The sequence below is a fragment of the Esox lucius genome, chromosome 7 (assembly GCF_011004845.1).
Source record: "Esox lucius isolate fEsoLuc1 chromosome 7, fEsoLuc1.pri, whole genome shotgun sequence".
NCBI lineage: Eukaryota > Metazoa > Chordata > Actinopteri > Esociformes > Esocidae > Esox > Esox lucius.
The window spans coordinates 1,408,734-1,427,178 of NC_047575.1; the positions used below are offsets into that span (position 1 = coordinate 1,408,734).

Here is an 18,445-nt window from a genome sequence, read left to right on the forward strand (position 1 = left end):
TTTCCTCATTTATACACTACCATAATCCTTGCCTGTCATTTGCGTCTGAAGCCGAGCTTCTAAATCTATCTTTACCTGAGGACGATAGTTCTCCTTTACAGTGATAAGGCATAGTAATGATCCTTAGCATCGGGTTTTCAGGGGTGAGTAGTTCCGTTAGTTATGTCCAAAAAGAGTCCCAGTGTAGAAAAGTTGGGTAAAAGGTCAATAGATAGAAAATATTACGTTGGCAAAACTCTTGAAGTAGAATTTGACCAATTAGTTTATATAGAGTACATTTGAAAAAGTTTGGCAGGTAGGTAACAGCAGGCAGTGTACAGCACTTCAACAATCCCACAATGCAATGCAAATCTACCACAATCCACTTTCCAAAACAGTTGAAAGGGAACGTTCTGAGTGGCATAGATTGTTAACTATGCTTAGACACTCCCACAATTTTGCAGCCGGTCGCACCTAGCGGTTAGTGCGAGCCAGTTTCCCCATCATATAAAAGCAGAGGGGGGAAGTAGGTTTTCTCAAAGCGCTTGTTTCCAGATCCTTTTTTTTGGGTAGAGAACTGGAGAACATTTCCGTTGCCAGTGTTAGAGCGACGGGGCTGGGAAAGATGGTCGGTCGAGGGAGCTGGGAACGAGTATAGTTTGCCAGGGTAGGAATTTAACGGAGAGAAGCCATCGCTGCTCTCACTATAGGATTAATTTTCATGCAATAGAATGCAAATTAATTACTTAAAAATCATACAATGTGACTTTCTGGATGACTTTTTCTGATTAAAAATTACAGACTTCTACAAGCTTTGTAAGTGGGAAAACCTGCAAAATCGGCAGTGTATCAAATACTTGTTCTCTCCACTGTATGCCCCAGAAAGAGCCCCAGCCATCTGTGTCTAAGCCCCTAGAATCACTACCTTTCTGTGCACCAACATCACCATCAAACACACCAGACTCTCCTCATATGAAAAACTGCACCAAATGAATTCCCAAGAAAAAGGCAAGGAAGTCCAGAACTAACTACCTATTCCTTAAATAAAATAAGCAAGGCTGATGGGGCTATAGTTTGGGTAGAATTTGTTTTAAGGTACTGTTTTTGCCAAGTTGACTATATATCAATGTTGTTTTATGTTTGCGTTCCTAGGTGTTATTTTGTAGTTTCCTTTTGCCCTGCCTTAAGTTGAGGCTGATAACAGATTCTGATAAACCACTGTGCTCCACCCACCTCTTTATACTGTAATGAAAGGAATAATCATTAAACACTTAAAGATTAACCTTATTATTTGGAAGAAAAAAGAATTGAGGTCAGGCAGTCATACTTTCTCCAAGTGCTTGTCTGGAATCAACTGGATTAGTAATCTAAGTATTCATTTAATTCAATAAAACTGAATGCAACGGTGCACTAAATATTTTGTAAAAACAATTATAAATGCTGACTAATACTTGCTCTATAGCGAATTTCCAGTCAAAAAATGTCATACTGAATGACCAACAAAATAATTTATTACGAAAATAAACATGACTGGACAAATATACAGTTATACCTCCATTTGTATATTTTCTCTCAGTAAGAAGTTGCAAATCTTTCCATAAACACATTCACAGATTTTAAACTTTGAAGATAAGAAAAAATTTTGGTGCATATGTACTTTCACACTGAAACATGATTAGTCCACAGAGGTTTCGGAGTACGCAGGGAAGGCAGAGTCATAGACAGGAAATTCCTGACAACTAGTCCAGGAAATAAGCACTAGGATTCCCACAGAGTAGCATCTACTGTCCCCAGGATTTTAATGGAGAAAATAATCCACAAAAACCTTAAAAAAAGATGACTCCACAAAGACCATGTTCCACACAGAAAACAAAAACATAGGCCTAGCTAAGTCATGGAATATGCAAAAACACAGATGCCATTTTAAATCCTTTTCGGTGGGATTTATGGTGGGCTGAACATGAAATATAGAACCAGGGTCCTCTGGAAAACACAAAAACAAGAAGTGCCTTCATATCTTGGGGCTCTTCTTCCGACTTTTCTTCCTTCTAGGCTTCCTAACTGGGATGAGGTGTTTCTGCAGTTCTCAGAAGCTGAGAAGAGAAGATCATCATCAGATTTTATGGAAAAACATGTAGATACAGTACCAGTCAAAGGTTTGGACACCCCTACTCATTCAAGGTATTTCTTCATTTTTACCATTTTCCACATTGTAGAATAATAGTGAAGACATCAAACAAAGAAATAACACATGGAATGATGTAATGACCAACAAAATCAAAACAATTATATCTTAGATTCTTCAAAGGGTAGCCATCCTTTGCCTTCATGACACACTCTTGGCATTCACTCCTGGCTTTGTACACTATTGGCATTCTCTCAACCAGCTTTATGTGGTAGTCACCTGGAATGCTTTTCCAACAGTCTTGAAGGAGTTCCCACATATGCTGAGCACGTGTTGGCTGCTTTTCCCTCACTCTGCAGGCCAACTCATTCTGAACCATTTCAATTGTGATTGTGGAGGCCCGATCATCAGATGCAGCACCATCACTCCCCTTATACAACCAGGAGGTGTGTTTTAGGTCACTGTCAACAAATTATAGTCCTACTAAGCACAAACCAGATGGGATGGCAAACTGCAGAAGAATGCTGTAGTAGCCATGCTGGTCAAGTGTGCCTTGAATTCAAAATAAATGACATCACAGACAGTGACACCAGCCACTCATCCACACCATCCCACCTCCTCCATGCTTCCCAGTGGGAACCACACATTCCTAGCTCATGAAGTTGGTTGAGAAAATGCAAATTGATATTTACCAGCACAATCTTAAAAGAGTGCTGAACCCTTCCTTTCTTTACTTCTGAAAGACTCATCCTCTCTGGTATGCTGTTTTTATACCCAATCTTACTGACCTGTTGACAATTAATCTAATTAGTTGTGAGATGTTCAACCAGGTTATTTATTTTGTACTACACAACTTCTCCAGTAATTCTTTGCCTGTCCCAACTTTTTTGAAACAAGTTGTTGGCATCAAATTGTGGGCATAGATTTTTCAGTTTCAACATTTGTTGTTTTTGTACTATTTTCAATTGAATATAAGGTTTAAATGATCTGCACATCATTGCCTTGTTTTTATTTTCATTTTACACAGTGTCACATTTTTTGGAAACATGGTTGTACAAGCACGTAAGGTGCGAACCCACCCACCACCCCTGCCTCCACCGGTTTGGTTCAGTTCTTTTCATCGGGGGGGGGGGGGGGGGGTCTGTGCTGAGTACCTTGCTCATTGCCTATAGGGACTGCTATTAATGATATTATGGTGTTGATCATTATTAGTAGTATCCTATACACAACCATGTGATAGCAGTGATTTACTCCACAGGAGCAGAAGTGAGTAATTTTGTAGAAAGATTATTTGAAACATTAACTTTAAGCATTAACTGCAGATGTCTACTGGTCATTTTTGCTTGTATTTATGCTAATAGTAAAGTAGAAATACCACATTTTCCTTACATTAAATTAAGGTGATTTTCAAGACAAATCATGTTAAATACATTTTCCTAAAGCAGTTGACAGGGTATGTAAAATATATTCATTTAACATTTATTTAAAAGTGCTACTTAGCAACTAGTTTGAAAAACTTAACGAAGGCTAAGCTAGCTAGATAGTGAACAAATGGAAAATCTGCATGTAATGGCACGCTGATCTAAAGTTTGATTGTATTTTGTTGAATTCAACTACGATACCACAAAATGTAACTACTGTAATGTCAACACATTCCCTTGCACATACTGTATGGCTAAGCAAATCATTTAAGGAAAAATCCCTAATAAGGCCACATTCCGCGAATTAACTATAATTTCAAGTAACCCCTTAATTCATGAAATCTGTGTATTTGTTAGGAAGCTATTTACTGTTTCAGTGTATCGCGCGCACGCACGCACGCACGCACAAACACACAAACACACAAACACACTTTTGCCTCCTCCTGCTTCAAGGGTTGACACATTGTGCATTCAGAGATGCCCTTCTACTCACCACTATTGCAAAGAGTGGTTATTTGACTGTTTGTGAACATCTTGACCTCTAATTAACAAGGTGTTTGTTTTCACAAGTTTGCATACCCTGGCAGAAATTGTGAAATTAGTGTCTGTGTAGAAATAGTAAATTAGCTCTCACATGGATACACCGAGCAAGCAAAGAAAAAGTAATTGATCTCCTGCTGATCTTGTAGGTTTGCCCACTGACAAAGAAATTACCAGTCTATAATTTTTTTTGTAGGTTAATTACAACAATTTGAGACAGAATAACAACAACAAAAAATCCAGGAAAATGCATGTCAAAAATGTTATACATTTGCATTTTAATGAAATAAGTATTCGACCCCACAGCAAAACATGACTTAGTACTTGGTGGCAAAACCCTTGTTGGCAATCACAGAGGTCAGATCTTTCTTGTAATTGGCAACCAGGTTTGCACACATCTCAGGAGGGATTTTGTCCCATTCCTCTTTGCAGATCTTCTCCAAGTCATTAAGGTTTCGTGGCTGATATTTGGCATCCTTGGACAGCTCTTTGGTCTTGGCCATGGTGGAGAGTTCAGAATCTGATTGATTGCTTGCTTGCTTGCTTGCTTCTGTGGACAGGTGTCTTTTATACAGGTAACAAGCTGAGATTAGGAGCACTCCCTTTAAGAGTGTCCTCTTAATCTCAGCTCGTTACCTGTATAAAAACAACTGGGAGCCACATCTCTTTCTGACAGAGGGGATCAAATAATTATTTCACTCATTAAAATGCTGATAAATGTTTGAAATGTGTTTTTCCGGATCTTTTTGTTGTTATTCTGTCTCTCACTGTTCAAATAAACCTACCATTAAAATTATAGACTAATCATTTCTTTGTCAGTGTGCAAACGTACAAAATCAGCAAGGGATCAAATACTTTTTCCACCTCCTTGTAGATACTGAGCCATGAAACCTGCATAACAAGGTAAAGGAACTTCAAGATGGAAAAGGATATAAAATGATATCCAAAGCATTGCAAATGCCAGTCTGAACTATTCAATCACTTATTAACCTTACATAGTCGACATCCGCTGACAGTGCTCATTTGCATAAATATTTCAAAAAATAGAATCGCCATAATCGTCCGATTTCAATGGTATATTATTTGTAGCCACTTTCGTGAAGCGTTCCGTGTGTAATTTGGGTTGTCTGTGTATTGTTTGGGTTGCTATGGGAACCTTTCACCAGGCAACAACATTGACCATGCATCTTAGAAGAGCTAATGTGTAGACAAGAATAGGGATTACAAGGGTGTACATCACTATATATGATGTTTTGAACCATAATACATTGTTTTTATTATAAATATTTAGTCAACATAGTATGGGGGTGTTCTTGAGTTTTTGGGAAGAAGTTGGTAATTTCTCTGAGTTTATACATTATATAAGTCCAAACGTAACTAGCGATCTAGTGCTGGGGAAATTCTGGGATCTCTTTATACCAAGCCAAGCTCAGGTAGACCAAGAAAAATTTCTGCCAAAACCGCCAGAAGAATTGTCTGGTATACAAAGAAAAACCCACAGGTAACCTCAGGAGAGGTGCACAATACGACGATACTTGAACAAAAATTTGCTGCATGGTCAAGTTACCAGAAAGAAGCCTTTACTGTGTCAATTCCACAAAAAAGCCCAGTTATAATATGCCCGACAACACCATGACACGCCTAACAGCTTCTGCCACACTGTCATTTGGAATGACAAGACCAAAATAAAGCTTTATGGTCATAACCCTAAGCACTATGTTTGGAGAGGGGTCAAGAAGGCCTACAGTGAACAGAATACCATCCCCTCTGTGAAGCATGGTGGTGGCTCACTTAAGGCACAGGGAATCTTGTGAAAATGTATGTCGAAATGAATGCAGCATGTTATCAGAAAATACTGGCAGACAATTTGCATTCTTCTGCACGAAAGCCATGCATGGGACGCTCTTGGACTTTCCTGCACAACAATGATCCTAAGCACAAGGCCAAGTTGACCCTCCAGTAGTTACAGCAAAAAAAGGTGAAGGTTCTGGAGAGGCCATCACAGTCTCCTGACCTTAATATCATCGAGCCACTCAGGGGAGATCTCAAATGTGCTGTTCATGCAAGAGAACCAAGACTTTGCATGACCTGGAGGTATTTTGCCAAGACTCATACCACCTGCAAGAATTTGGGGCCTCATAGACAACTATTACAAAAGACTGCACGCTGTCATTGATGCTAAAGGGGGCAATACACAGTATTAAGAACTAAGGGTATGCAGACGTTTGAACAGGGGTCAGTAAAAAAAAATATTTGTTGCCATGTTCTGTTTTATGATTGTGCCAATCTGTTATGACCTACGGTTGAATGTGAATCCCATACAAAATAAAATACATGTTTTGCCTGCTCACTCATGTTTTCACAAATGGTACATTTACAGTGGATATAAAAAAAAGTATACACACCCCTGTTAAAATGGCAGGTTCTTGTGATGTAAAAGAATAAGACAAAGATAAATCATGTCAGGACCTTTTCCACCTTTAATGTGACCTATAACATGATCAATTCATTTGAAAAATAAACAGAAAACCTTGAGAAAAAATAAATAAAACTCAAAATAACCTGGTTGCATATGTGTGCACACCCTTAAACTAATACTTTGTTGAAGCACCTTTTGATTTTATTACAGCACTCAGTCTTTTTGGGTAGGAGTCTATTAGCATGGCACATCTTCTTTGCAAAAATCTGTCAGATTGCGAGGACATTTCCTGTGCACAGCCCTCTTCAGATCACCCCACAGATGTTCAGTTGGATTCAGGTCTGGGCTCTGGCTGGGCCATTCTAAAATGTGAAGCCATGCTTGTGTGGATTTAGACGTGTGCTTTGGGTCGTTGTCGTGCTGAAAGGTGAACTTCATCTTCAGCTTTCTAACGGACGCCTGAAGGTTTTGTGCCAGAATTGCCTGGTATTTGGAACTGTTCATAATTCCCTCCACCCTGACTAAGGCCCCGGTTCCAGCTGAAGAAAAACAGCCCCAAAGCATGATCCTGCCACCACCATGCTTCACTATGGGTATGGTGATCTTTGGGTGATGTGCATTGTTGTTTATGCACCAAACATACCCTTCGGAATTATGGCCAAAACGTTCAACCTTGTTTTCGTAAGGACATTTTCCCACTTGCTTTTGCGGGACTTGACGTTTGTTTTTGCAAACTTCAGCCAGGCTTGGATGTTTTTCTTTGTAAGAAAAGGCTTCTGTCTACCACCCTACCCCATAGCACATTCATATGAAGAATACAGGAGATTGTTGTCACATTTAGCACACAGCCAGTACTTGACAGAAATTCCTGCAGTTCCTTTAATGTTGCTGTAGGCCTCTTAGAATCCTCCCTGACGGGTTCTCCTCATCCTTTTATACATTTTGGAGGGACGTCCAGTTCTTGGTAACGTCTCTGTTGTGCCATATTTTCTCCACTTGATGATGACTGTCTTCACGGTGTTCCATGGTATTTCTAATGCTTTGAAAATTATTTTGTACCCTTCTCCTGACTGATATCTTTTAACGAGACCCCTCTGATGCTTTGGAAGCTCTGTGCGGACCATGGCTTTTGCTCTGAGATGCAACTAAGAAAATGTCAGGAAAATCCTACTAGAACAGCTGAACTTTGTGACTAATCAGAGTCACTTTAAATGATGGCAGGTGTGTAATGACATTTCAATAGTTCACATTAGTTTGAATGTGATTGGTTAATTCTGAACACAGCCACATCCCCAGTTATTTTTCCATTGAATTGTTCACATTATAGGTCACAGTAAAAGTGTAAAATGTTCTGACATGATTTCTCTGTTTCATTCTTTATATCACAAAAACCTGGGCATTTTAACAGGGTGTGTAGACTTTTTATATCCACTGTATTACCAATTTTCCAAGGGTATGCAAAATTTGAGCACAACTTCAGTTTCTGGCTCTCTAAATCTTAATTGGTCTAGGCTACATAACTGCTTCATTAAAACACAGACAAGAATTTAACTGTTAGGGCACTAGCTCAGCTGAGAATAAAAACAAACATTTGTATTTGTCTAGCCAATTAGTGGTTATATTTGTCATTTAAACTTGTGTTGACTTTTTTGTGTTATATTATTGTTACCATATTTAGCCCATGCATTGATTAGAATCAGTTATAAACATATTGCAACATCTGCTATAATGTGTCTGACGAACAAAATGTCCCCACTGATGTATGCATTTCCATCTCTTCCTTTCAAATTGTACTCCAATGACAAATCTAAAAAGGATTAGAATAATGACTCTCAGGTCTCACCAGTGTGTAGTTGTTGGGGGGTTAGGATGGGGTCCTGGCCGGGCATAGTTTGGGGGGTTTGCCCGGGGGTCATAGCCAAGACGGGCCAGCATGGGGGCGACATCATCCATTTCATGTAGCACATCAGAAGGGATGTTACCCACCCACTTTGACAGGGCATCTGTGTTCACAGGGTTCATGACCTGGTCTGTGGAACGTTCCACTCTACAAGGGGAGACAGATGTACATAATATCAGGGTGTGTCACAGTACTGTATGTGGCCCTCAGATTGCAGGCCTGCCAAGAATGAAAACTGATTAGGTACTGCTATGTCTCGGACTGTTTAGGTAGTGTGACTATGAGGAAGCTTTTTGTAAAATTATTTGCACAAGAACCATTTGCAAGGTTAGGATCCCTTTATAAATGTAATGTTTTTTTTTATTCAAATAAAGTGTGTGAGACAAGATTCTCTCCACTGCAACCCTACAACATTCTAGATCAGAGGTATTCAACTTTTACCAAGGTCCGCATGCTGCTGGTTCTGTTCTACCTCATAATTAACTCCATCCACCTGGTGTCCCAGGTCAAAATAAATCCCAGATTAGAGGGTTGGATTAAAAACTGGGTGAAACTGCCTTAAGGTCTAGGGTTTCCCCAACCTCTTGTTAGGCTTACCCAGACATACACATTGTTTGACCACTAAACCTGGCCCACCTGATTTATTAGTCAAAGGCTTGATGAATTAGTTGACAAAATCAGGAGCCCAGTTAAACTAAAATGTGAAATGTCTGAGGAGATCCAAGGATTGGTTTGGGAAATCCTGGTCTAGACTATTTCCAATGTGAGTGGGTGTGTGTTTCCTGAACTTTGAAATATGCACCAAGTTTGTATACTCATTTGAATTACCTGCAAACCTATATAAAGGGCCCTAAAATATAGTTACATCTTCATGAAAGTCATAACAATAAACCGGGTGATTAAACAAAGAACACACATTTTTACTTTTACATGTCAAATGTTTTACATTGAACACATTGAGCAAACAGCGAAACTAGGTCAAAAACTTTTTTACACTGACAAAATGACATTTGACTGCTGCTACATCAGGTTAGATGCAAATAGAAAATAAAGTTAAAATGTTTAACATAGGCATGGACAGAATGACTTATCTTCCCCAAATGTATTGCTGCAGGGAGGAATCAGCCAATAAAACTTCATTTTGCACCTGATTTATGCATCAAAGATTAATGAACAAAGATGTTAAAAAAGCTCAAAAAGGGCTGTTCCAAAGGCTCCAAATGTTCATGAGAGAACTATCACTGTTGCTGTCACATATGCTGTAAAATAAAAGCCTTGGCATTGGTGATTATGTTCTTAAAGACGACGACTACACAAAATAAATTGTGTAGTCTAAACAAATCAGAATAGGCTTTTACAATATGATTAAATTAGGGCACAACCTTAAAACATATTTGAAGTATTTTTATATTAGCCATGACATGTGAAATGGTGTTATATGAAGTGTAATTATTTTGACAACGATTATTTGGCTCTCCATAATGGTACGCAGGGACGTCACAAGGCCTATTTTACAGGGCTTTAGCCCGCCTAAATAAATCAGTATATCAGTCAATATATTTACTCCATGATTTCCTTTTTCGTCAACCTTTCCATTGCATCTAAACTTCTTACAAACTGTATAGAATTCGGCAGTATATGTAATAGCACTGCAAAGCAACGGTTTTGCTAATCAAAATACTCTGAGTTAGCCCACCACCATTTTTTATAGAAATGTATGGAGGTAATAAAATAATATTTAGGTCTTAAAAATGTCATGTATGGAAATTATTTAGACAAGTTGCAGTATAAGGTGCACAGTGAGAAATGTGCAGAGCTTAAGTTAGTTATATAGAAAACTTTTCTAATATAAAAATAAAACACAGATTTTTGATGTTGTTCATTTGCTTTTGCTCATTCGCTTTAGAGAGGGTTTGTGTGTTAAAAATCTGGGAGGCAATTCATGAACAGTTTCAGAGAATTGTGGGGAAGTACTTAGGTTATTATTAGGGAATGATGTTAAAAAAGTATTGTCAAATATTGTGTATTATTATACACAATACATAAAAAAACGCATGGAGGCATCATATAGAAAAATAACGTTTTGTGAGAAATGGAGGTTTGAAGATAAAGAAGTTTCAAGAGGCTGGCTACAGTATGATGCTGAGGCTGTGGTGACGAGTTGTTCTGTGTGTGGCCAGTATGCTAAAGGTTAAAGCAAAAACAACCAACAAAAGGTTGACGGCTAAATCAAATTGTTTGTTAGAAAAATGTGTTTTTTTTGCAATTCACCATTATTATTTTGCTTTACTCATTTCAAATCACCACGATTTAAGAGAATCACAACTAAGAATGTGGGGGAAAAAGAAATATACTATCATGTACTTACATCAAAAAATGAAATCTATTAGTTGATAAAGCGTGCATACAGAAATTGACCACATGCGGGGGAGTCGCAATCTTTGTGAAATTGTTTATCTCCATGATGTGGATTATTTTTTTATTATTTCATAATTTTCCAAATTGTTTAGAGGACTTGAAAATATACCCGTATACCACACATTTTTCCAGAATTTTCATGACATACAGACCCTGCCCACACCTCTCATCCCAAAATACTAGCCAGGTATCTGTTACTCGGCTAACAGAGAGAGAGATAGAGACAAGGCAAAAGACTATGTGATGTCTGAATGTTGTGTAAGGACTATGAAATACATCTATTGGCCACATTTTAATGGTTAAAAGAGAAAGGAAAGAATGTTCGCTCACTTGGACAGTGACACACCACCAGCCTTGCCAATGAGCTCTTCATGGTGGCAACACAGCCGGGTCCCATTGCAACCCAGGAAGCCCAGCAGCTTCCTCATCTCTTTCTCTGGGTGAAGAACCAACTGCTCGTAGCGCACAGGCAAACAGCTGCCATGCGGCGCCCCCAGGCACTGGGAGTACATGCCCTCCACAGCACGGCTCCACTTAGTCAGACTATCCCTGTAATTGGTCAGGTCAAAACCAGATATGGTCACCTGCCAGGGGTGAGAAGGGAGTAATATAATGTCTTAATGTTTTAGTGATATAAATCTGCTTACAACACACTAATTCCAGTCCTTGTGAGGACCCCAAATAAACCATAAACCTAACCTTAATCCAAAAACTGAAATATTTTGTCTAACAATAACATCAAATGAAAACTTTACACTAAACCTAAACCCAAACCCTAAAATAACCTCATGTAGACCAGCAAAACCCCCCTCATGTTCACATGTTCCTTTAATTACTATGCTTGCATGTAATTTTGTTCCCCACAAGGACACACAGTTATTCTATCCTTGAGCAGACCAACACATTTTACCTCATCTCATAATGCTAACCTAACCCTAACCTCAACAACAAAATTGTAATAACCTAAACCAACTGTACGTTTTATAGCATACCTCACCTCAATGCTGGAATTACTCTTTGTGCTTGTGGGGACCGAATTGTCCATATGTTTTACTAACCCACAGTCTCATTCTTTCACACACCAGATACCTTGCGTGATATCATGGAGTGGACCGTTGCCCGTCCGTCCCGCAGCATGAGGACAAACTTGGCCCGGGGAAAGATGCGAGACAAGTAGGAGAGTGACTTCAGAGCAAATGGGTCCTTGTTACAGAGCCTAGCAGCAGGTTCTCCGTGACCAATTATTACCTGGTGGAAGATACGGAATGGATCAATCAAGCAGCAATCAATTCAGCCGCCAGGCTACAGAAAATGGCATCTGTGTAGTAAGTGGTGGGAAAAAAAAAGCAGTAACAACGGAATTCAACTGCAGGTACACTAAAGTAATTACACCACGGCCTCTGGCCAGCTACGAAACCATCTCAATGTTGTAGGATTTGATCAAGTAATAAAAGAAAATAGTTGTAAAAATACAACAACGCTCACCTCTAGTAGGAATGCCCGTACTGCTGAGTCTAACACCTGGTCGGTGACCCCGGCCTCGTCAAGTCTGACCCTCTCTCTGGCTGAGCGGCTCCAGGTGGCACGCATGGCGAGGAGGCGTGGGATCACCCGAGTCTCCTCGCCACACCGCACAGCATTGTGGGCGTCCAGCATTGCACGCATGAGTGTGGTGCCACTCCGAGGAAAGCCACCAATGAAAATGAGTGGTGTTTCTTCGCCATAGTAACCGGGTGATGCTTGGCTCTGATTGTTGGAGCCCAGATGGGCCTCTGCCCAGGTGTGGCGGTGATCGGGACCCGTGGGTGGGCAATCAATGCCATTCAGGCCCAAGTAGAGGAGAGAGGCGGAGCAAAGGAGAACGCAGCCCAGTAATACACTTATTTTTTGGCCTCTCATGGCTGGTTAGAGTGGAGATCTAGAGGCTGTAGATAGGAGTACGAACTAGGAGCTATACTCTCAAAAAAGAGAGGTGGGACAAATTTGAAATGCAAAAAAAATTAAATAATAAAACTCTAGGTTTGGGGCTCAGGGGTTGAGAGCGGGCAGAGGGACAAAGAATAATGACAGTGAGGTTTGGCCAATATTTTTTTTTTTGGGGAAAAACCAGTCTTTAGTGAGGTGAGGAATGTAGCAGAGATGTATTTTTGCTGATAGTCTAGGACCCTCCCAATTTGCTCTGAGAGGGGTCCTATCCAGCTGGGGGCCAGCGTTGTACATCTTTCTGATCCTTCATACTAGACCTGCAAAAGTGTCAACAACAATACCCCAAATAAATGTCTGATTTATTTTCAAAACGCACAGCTTTAATGTGGTAAATAACAGTTATTGTATTGTAACTATTGGAGTTTTGTTGGTGCGGCATTGAAGGAGGGCCTATATAAATGTATCTTGGGGTGCAAAGTAGTGTGGCTTTCTGCATGTGTAATGTCTTTAGTCTCCTAAATAATGGATTATAGTAGCTGCCCAAAAGACACAACAGCTGTGCTCAGTCCAGTTGAATATTTGTGACATTCATATTCATTTAATATACACTGCAAAAAACAATTAAGGGAACACATTACAGTACACTTAGTCCAGTATAACACCAAGTCCATTAAACTTCAGGGATATCAATCTGTCTAGTTAGGAAGCATCAGCGATTGTGAATCAGTGTCACCTAAGATGAGCAGTTACATGAGTAGAGCTGGACAGGGCCGTAGAAGGGCATCAACCCAGCAGCCAGACCGGAATCTGTTCCTTTGTGCGAGGAGGAACAGAAGGAGCACTGCCAGAGCCTTACAAAACGACCTCCAGCAGGCTACTGGTGTGCATGTTTCTGACCAAAGTGTCAGAAACAGACTACAAGTCCTCTAGTTGGACCTGTGCTCACAGCCCAGCACTGTGCAGCTCGATTGGCATTCGTCAGAGAACACCAGAATTGGCAGGCCCACCACAGGCACCCCCTTCTCTTAACAGATGAGAGCAGGTTCACACTGAGCATGTGACAGACATGAGAGTCTGGAGACGCCGTGGTGAAAGTTATGCTGCCCGCAACATCATCCGACATGACCAGTTCGGTGGTGGATCAGTGATGGTCTGGGGAAGCATATCCTGGGAGGGTCGCACAGACCTCCACATGCTAGCCAACAGTACCCTGACTGCTGTTAGGTACCGGGATGAAATCTTAAGATCCATTGTGAGATGTTATGCTGGTGCAGTGGGCCCTGGGTTCCTCTTGGTGCAGGACACAGCCCAGTCTCATGTGGCCAGAGTGTGTAGGCAGTTCCAAGATGATGAAGGCATTGATGCCACTGACTGGCCCTCACGTTCCCCAGACCTGAATCCAATTGAGAGCCCCTGGGACATTATGTATTGGTGCATCCAACACCGCCAAGTAGCGACACAGACTCTCCAGGAGGTCACTGATACCCTAATCCAGGTCTGGGAGGAGATCCCCCAGGACACCATCTGCCGTCTCATCAGGAGCATACCTAGACGTTGTGGGGGGTGCATACAGGCAACTTGGGGGCCATACACACTACTGAGTCACATTATAAGTTCCTGTGATGAAATTCACGCAACATGGAACAGCCTGTGATTTCAATTGTATACTTTGATTATCAGTTCGAGTTTGAATCCAGCTCTCAATCGGTTGGTGATTTTGGTTTCCATTGACCATTGTTATGTAATTTAGTTTTTCAGTGAATTACACAATGTACAGTAAAGATTTTGATCTTTAATAGGCTAAATTTAGTTAATCGAGACCTGTGATTTCAGTGTTCCCTTAATATTTTTGAGCAGTGTATTGTTTGGGGAGCCATTGACTTCAAGATATATACTGCCATCTCGTAAATAACGTCTTACTTAATTCTCTCCCTTTCTTTGCACATACCACTTTCACTCATCCTGCCTCACTTTCTCGCTCACGTACAGTCACACTGTCTTGCAAAGCCAGTAACTGTCAGTTTCTCATGTTTTCCTACAGTGACAGCTTCCTCAGACAATCAAAAACACAAAGCAATTTGTTTAAGATTGTAGTAGTGACTACTAAACTGAATTAAAAGCCTTCAGATCCTAACACGTTGCAAAAATCAACAGTAATATACACTCGGCCAGTTGAAGATTTAGTCTACTAGGCCAGTTTGCACCGGTTTCCAAAAAGAGACTAAACGTGCAGATTTGCTTCTAAAAAATAAGTTTAAACTTGTTTATGAATGTGTAGATCCCAGTTAATTCCCGTCTGAAAAGTACACAGTTCAAAGGCCTGGTTGGTATAGGTGGAAATGCGGTGTAAAAAACATTGTGCTTTTCAATTTCCTACTTTCAACTTTGCTAGATTTTACCACTCCTGTCTGTTAATAGGGAATATGGAAGTAACTGGTCATCCATGCCAAATGTGTGGTAAGAAGCAGGGAGGCAACACCCATTTCCTGTTGTAGAGTACTAATACTCAACCCGAGTACGACAGCAAAAAATCTGGTACTGTTCCCAAAATTCCCTGGGGACCCTTATAGGTAGAAATTGTATTAACAAACTGTATCAAATATTTTTTAGAAAACTAATTATCTAGATTTCTGTGTCTAATCTGTGTCTACATTTTACAAGTGGCAAAGGGCCTTTTAAAACCAGACCAAAATGTTAACTGCAAGGAAATATTTAACATGTTTAGCTCTCCAGACCTTGATGAAGACCGAACTAGGCTCCTATGGTGAAATTTGCTTGACAAGTCATCTCTCTTTTGACCCTGGGTGCAGAACTGTCGGAAAAGTAGAAAACACAAGGTGCCATATTTCAACCAGGGAGAAACTGATGAAAAAATTAATTTTGTGTGGATTTCTCAACTGGGTAAGAGAAACATGTAACATTTAACAAGCCAGATAACTCCTGGCAACCACGGATGACTGACTGGGAGGGCACTGGTTCTGTCAGTCACTCTCATATATCACAAAAAATATTGAAAACATTTGCTTCCACCCTATGGCAAAGAAAGTGTCGAATGCCAGAAAATGAGGTTTGTAAAAGCTTAATTTCGTCCAAAAGCAGAACTGCAGCAAACGTGCCTATGCAGAAATGTGTAGCAAGCAAGAAATGTGCAATAAAGCAATGATTTGAGAAGCAGATGAAATTATTTTCTCTAACGCGTTAGGGGCTTACCAAACAAATCCCTCAAATATTTTGGGCTCACTCCAACTACATATGAGTCTATAGTTGTGTTTACACAGACCCACGAGGCGCAGTGACCCCTAATAATATAATTTTTCATGACCCCCATACCCATCAAAGTTGCTCATACCTAGTATATTGATGAACAAACCTGGGCTATGGAGGCAGAACGTATGCAGTGTGCTCATGGGGATTGGATTAACAAGGTTATGTGAGATACACACGGTTGAAAAAAACGTTAATTACACTAAGGCTCCGGCACAACGTGATGAGTGGTACGACGAGATGGGTTGATGTGAGCGATAGGCCAGTGTTCCACAACGATAACATAAAACCAAAACTCATACAACAAAGGTGAGTGCACCGTCCATTTATCAGGCTATCTTAAGTAAACACCGTCGTGAATACCCGATAAGCCCAATAAAATATAGCGTTTGCTGTGCTAGCTACATTTATAGCGCCTTTCCCTTACTTTCTCTGTCTACAGTGTGTAAATGTGTATATATAATATATATTCCTTGAAATGTATTGCATTACACTTTCTTTCGTAACGCCGGAATAAAAAGTGAATATTACAGTACTCACCTAATTGCCAAGCCTACGTCCTTCCAAAGGTTGTTGCATTGTGCGTTCGGCAAAATAATGGAAATTGTCAACTTCTCAACACCATCTGCTTGAACTAGATAAAATACAAAAGTCTATAATTTATTGTAGAACTAAAGCTAATCTTTCTCAGGAATTTGACATGCACCTCAATACATTACACAATCTGCGGGGGTATTGTCGCCATTCTGAAGTTCAGACGTGATGCGTGCCTTTTCTTGTAACACTAAACGGAGAGGTTAAGAAAGCCGCGCAGTGATTGGTCAATAACAGGTCAAAATTCCGAGTAACGACATGCAACGATGGATGTTATTGGTGGACGATGTAGCAATGTGGAAACATTCGTTTAAAGACACAGACATAAGAAAACACTGTCAACCAAGTGTTATGTGGCATGTCTGGATACTTGACAGAAATTTGCATTTGACCAATTTTGTGTGCCACCTTTTCAAACATATAATTTAAAACCCCAACACAAAAACATACGTTTAATAAATTACTGTTTTATTGTCTTTTCACAAAAAAGAAACCTAATTTTAATTAAATGTATATATTACAATAGCAATTTAAAGCCTCAAAATGAAATCTATTCCAAAGGGACACTCACAAAGTCTGTTTAGACTGTCTCACAGCTTATGTTACAAACCACAAAGACAGACTGCAAAACAGAGAATCTTTATTGAAACTAATACACACACTATGTGCATTTGTGTTGATGTGTGTGTGTTTGTGTGTGTGTGTGACTGATGGATAAATAGAGATAGACAGATGCCTCCTTTGAAACACATCCATTGGTCAATACTTTAACATATAGAATAGTAAAACAAACACAATTATTTAATCTACATATAGAGTTCTAAAGAAAGAGAGGAGGCTATATGTTAATAACTTTGTTGTTACTGATTATACAAATCTAAAAGTGCTTAGGCATCACAATTCATTGGTGGAGACAGCCAGAGAACATTGCCCAATCAACCGTGTACATAGTGTGATTGAAACTGATGTTGAATATTGGAACAATTTGTGAAGGAGAAAACACAAGTTAGGGCTTGGTACAGTAGGAAAAAATCCACCTGGTACAGGAGAGATATCGACACAATCTAGCAGTAGCAAATACACCCTACTCAGTGATGTAGCTATAAGCCAAATTAATGAAAAACGAAGGGCTGTTGAGTACTTGATAGTTTGGCTAGACAGCATGCTCTCCATCCTCAAGCTACAGGCCAAGGTTAAAGCTGGACTTGGGCTTCTCTGCCATAATCGTTCTTCCTTTAACTAATGTCCTAAACTCACCCTGATTCAGATGACAATTCAGATGATATAGTCATGCTAGATCTGGGAGGTGTAATTTACAAGTTGGCAAGTAAGGAGACACTTGTGCAGCTACATGTTCTCTACCATTCAGCTATCAGATTTACCACCAATGTTCCTTACATACAAGAAACATCACTGCACTCTGTACACCTCCATAAACTGGCCATAACTATATACACAACTCAACATACACTGGTTAATGCTTATTTACAAACCATCTTAGGCCTCGCTCCCCCATCTGAGATGTCTGCTACACCCCTTCTCCATATACAACACATGCTGATACATCCAGTTAAAAATCTTTAAAGCAAACATCTTTGAGTTGCTCAGAGGACACTTTTGAGTTTGCTATTGGAACTACAAAAAAACTATAAAACTCTACTTTTATCTCCATTGCCGCTTTTAAAATCACCAAGACATTTACTGATACCTGTAACTGCTTTAAGTGATGTGCCAGTTCATTGTAGTTCTGCCATGTTGTTCTGTTGTTATGTTTGCCGACATGTTATAAACTTGTGTCTTGCTCTTATATTGTCTTTTATTTTTATCATGTATGTTGTTGCCATGCACTGTTTTCTAGA

The 18,445-nt window shown here is 39.9% G+C and overlaps 1 protein-coding gene across 2 annotated transcripts; it reads right to left on the reverse strand.

Annotated features, from left to right (window-relative positions):
- Positions 1-1,520: 1,520 nt before the first annotated feature.
- tpst1l (tyrosylprotein sulfotransferase 1, like) lies at positions 1,521-16,777 on the reverse strand. Of its 2 annotated transcripts, XM_010867935.5 has the most exons (7): positions 16,533-16,777; positions 15,464-15,540; positions 12,288-13,045; positions 11,892-12,050; positions 11,133-11,386; positions 8,328-8,531; positions 1,521-2,072 (listed from the first exon to the last, which is right to left on the reverse strand). In XM_010867935.5, the coding sequence occupies exons 3-7, from the start codon at positions 12,699-12,701 to the stop codon at positions 2,066-2,068; spliced, it is 1,038 nt and encodes a 345-aa protein (XP_010866237.2). In that variant the 5' UTR covers positions 12,702-13,045; positions 15,464-15,540; positions 16,533-16,777; the 3' UTR covers positions 1,521-2,065. The 2 variants fall into 2 exon arrangements, with proteins under 2 accessions (XP_010866237.2, XP_010866238.2); XM_010867936.5 differs by lacking the exon at positions 15,464-15,540.
- Positions 16,778-18,445: the final 1,668 nt, after the last annotated feature.

Bases quoted from the DNA above. Each gene is read 5' to 3' on its own strand.
- tpst1l (XM_010867936.5), bottom strand. From the start codon at position 12,701: ATGAGAGGCCAAAAAATAAGTGTATTACTGGGCTGCGTTCTCCTTTGC. The intron at 12,051-12,287 runs GTGAGCGTTGTT...ATCTTCCACCAG, and splicing joins TACGGGCATTCCTACTAGAG to GTAATAATTGGTCACGGAGA. The intron at 8,532-11,132 runs GTGAGCGAACAT...CTCCCCTTGTAG, and splicing joins GGTGGTGTGTCACTGTCCAA to AGTGGAACGTTCCACAGACC.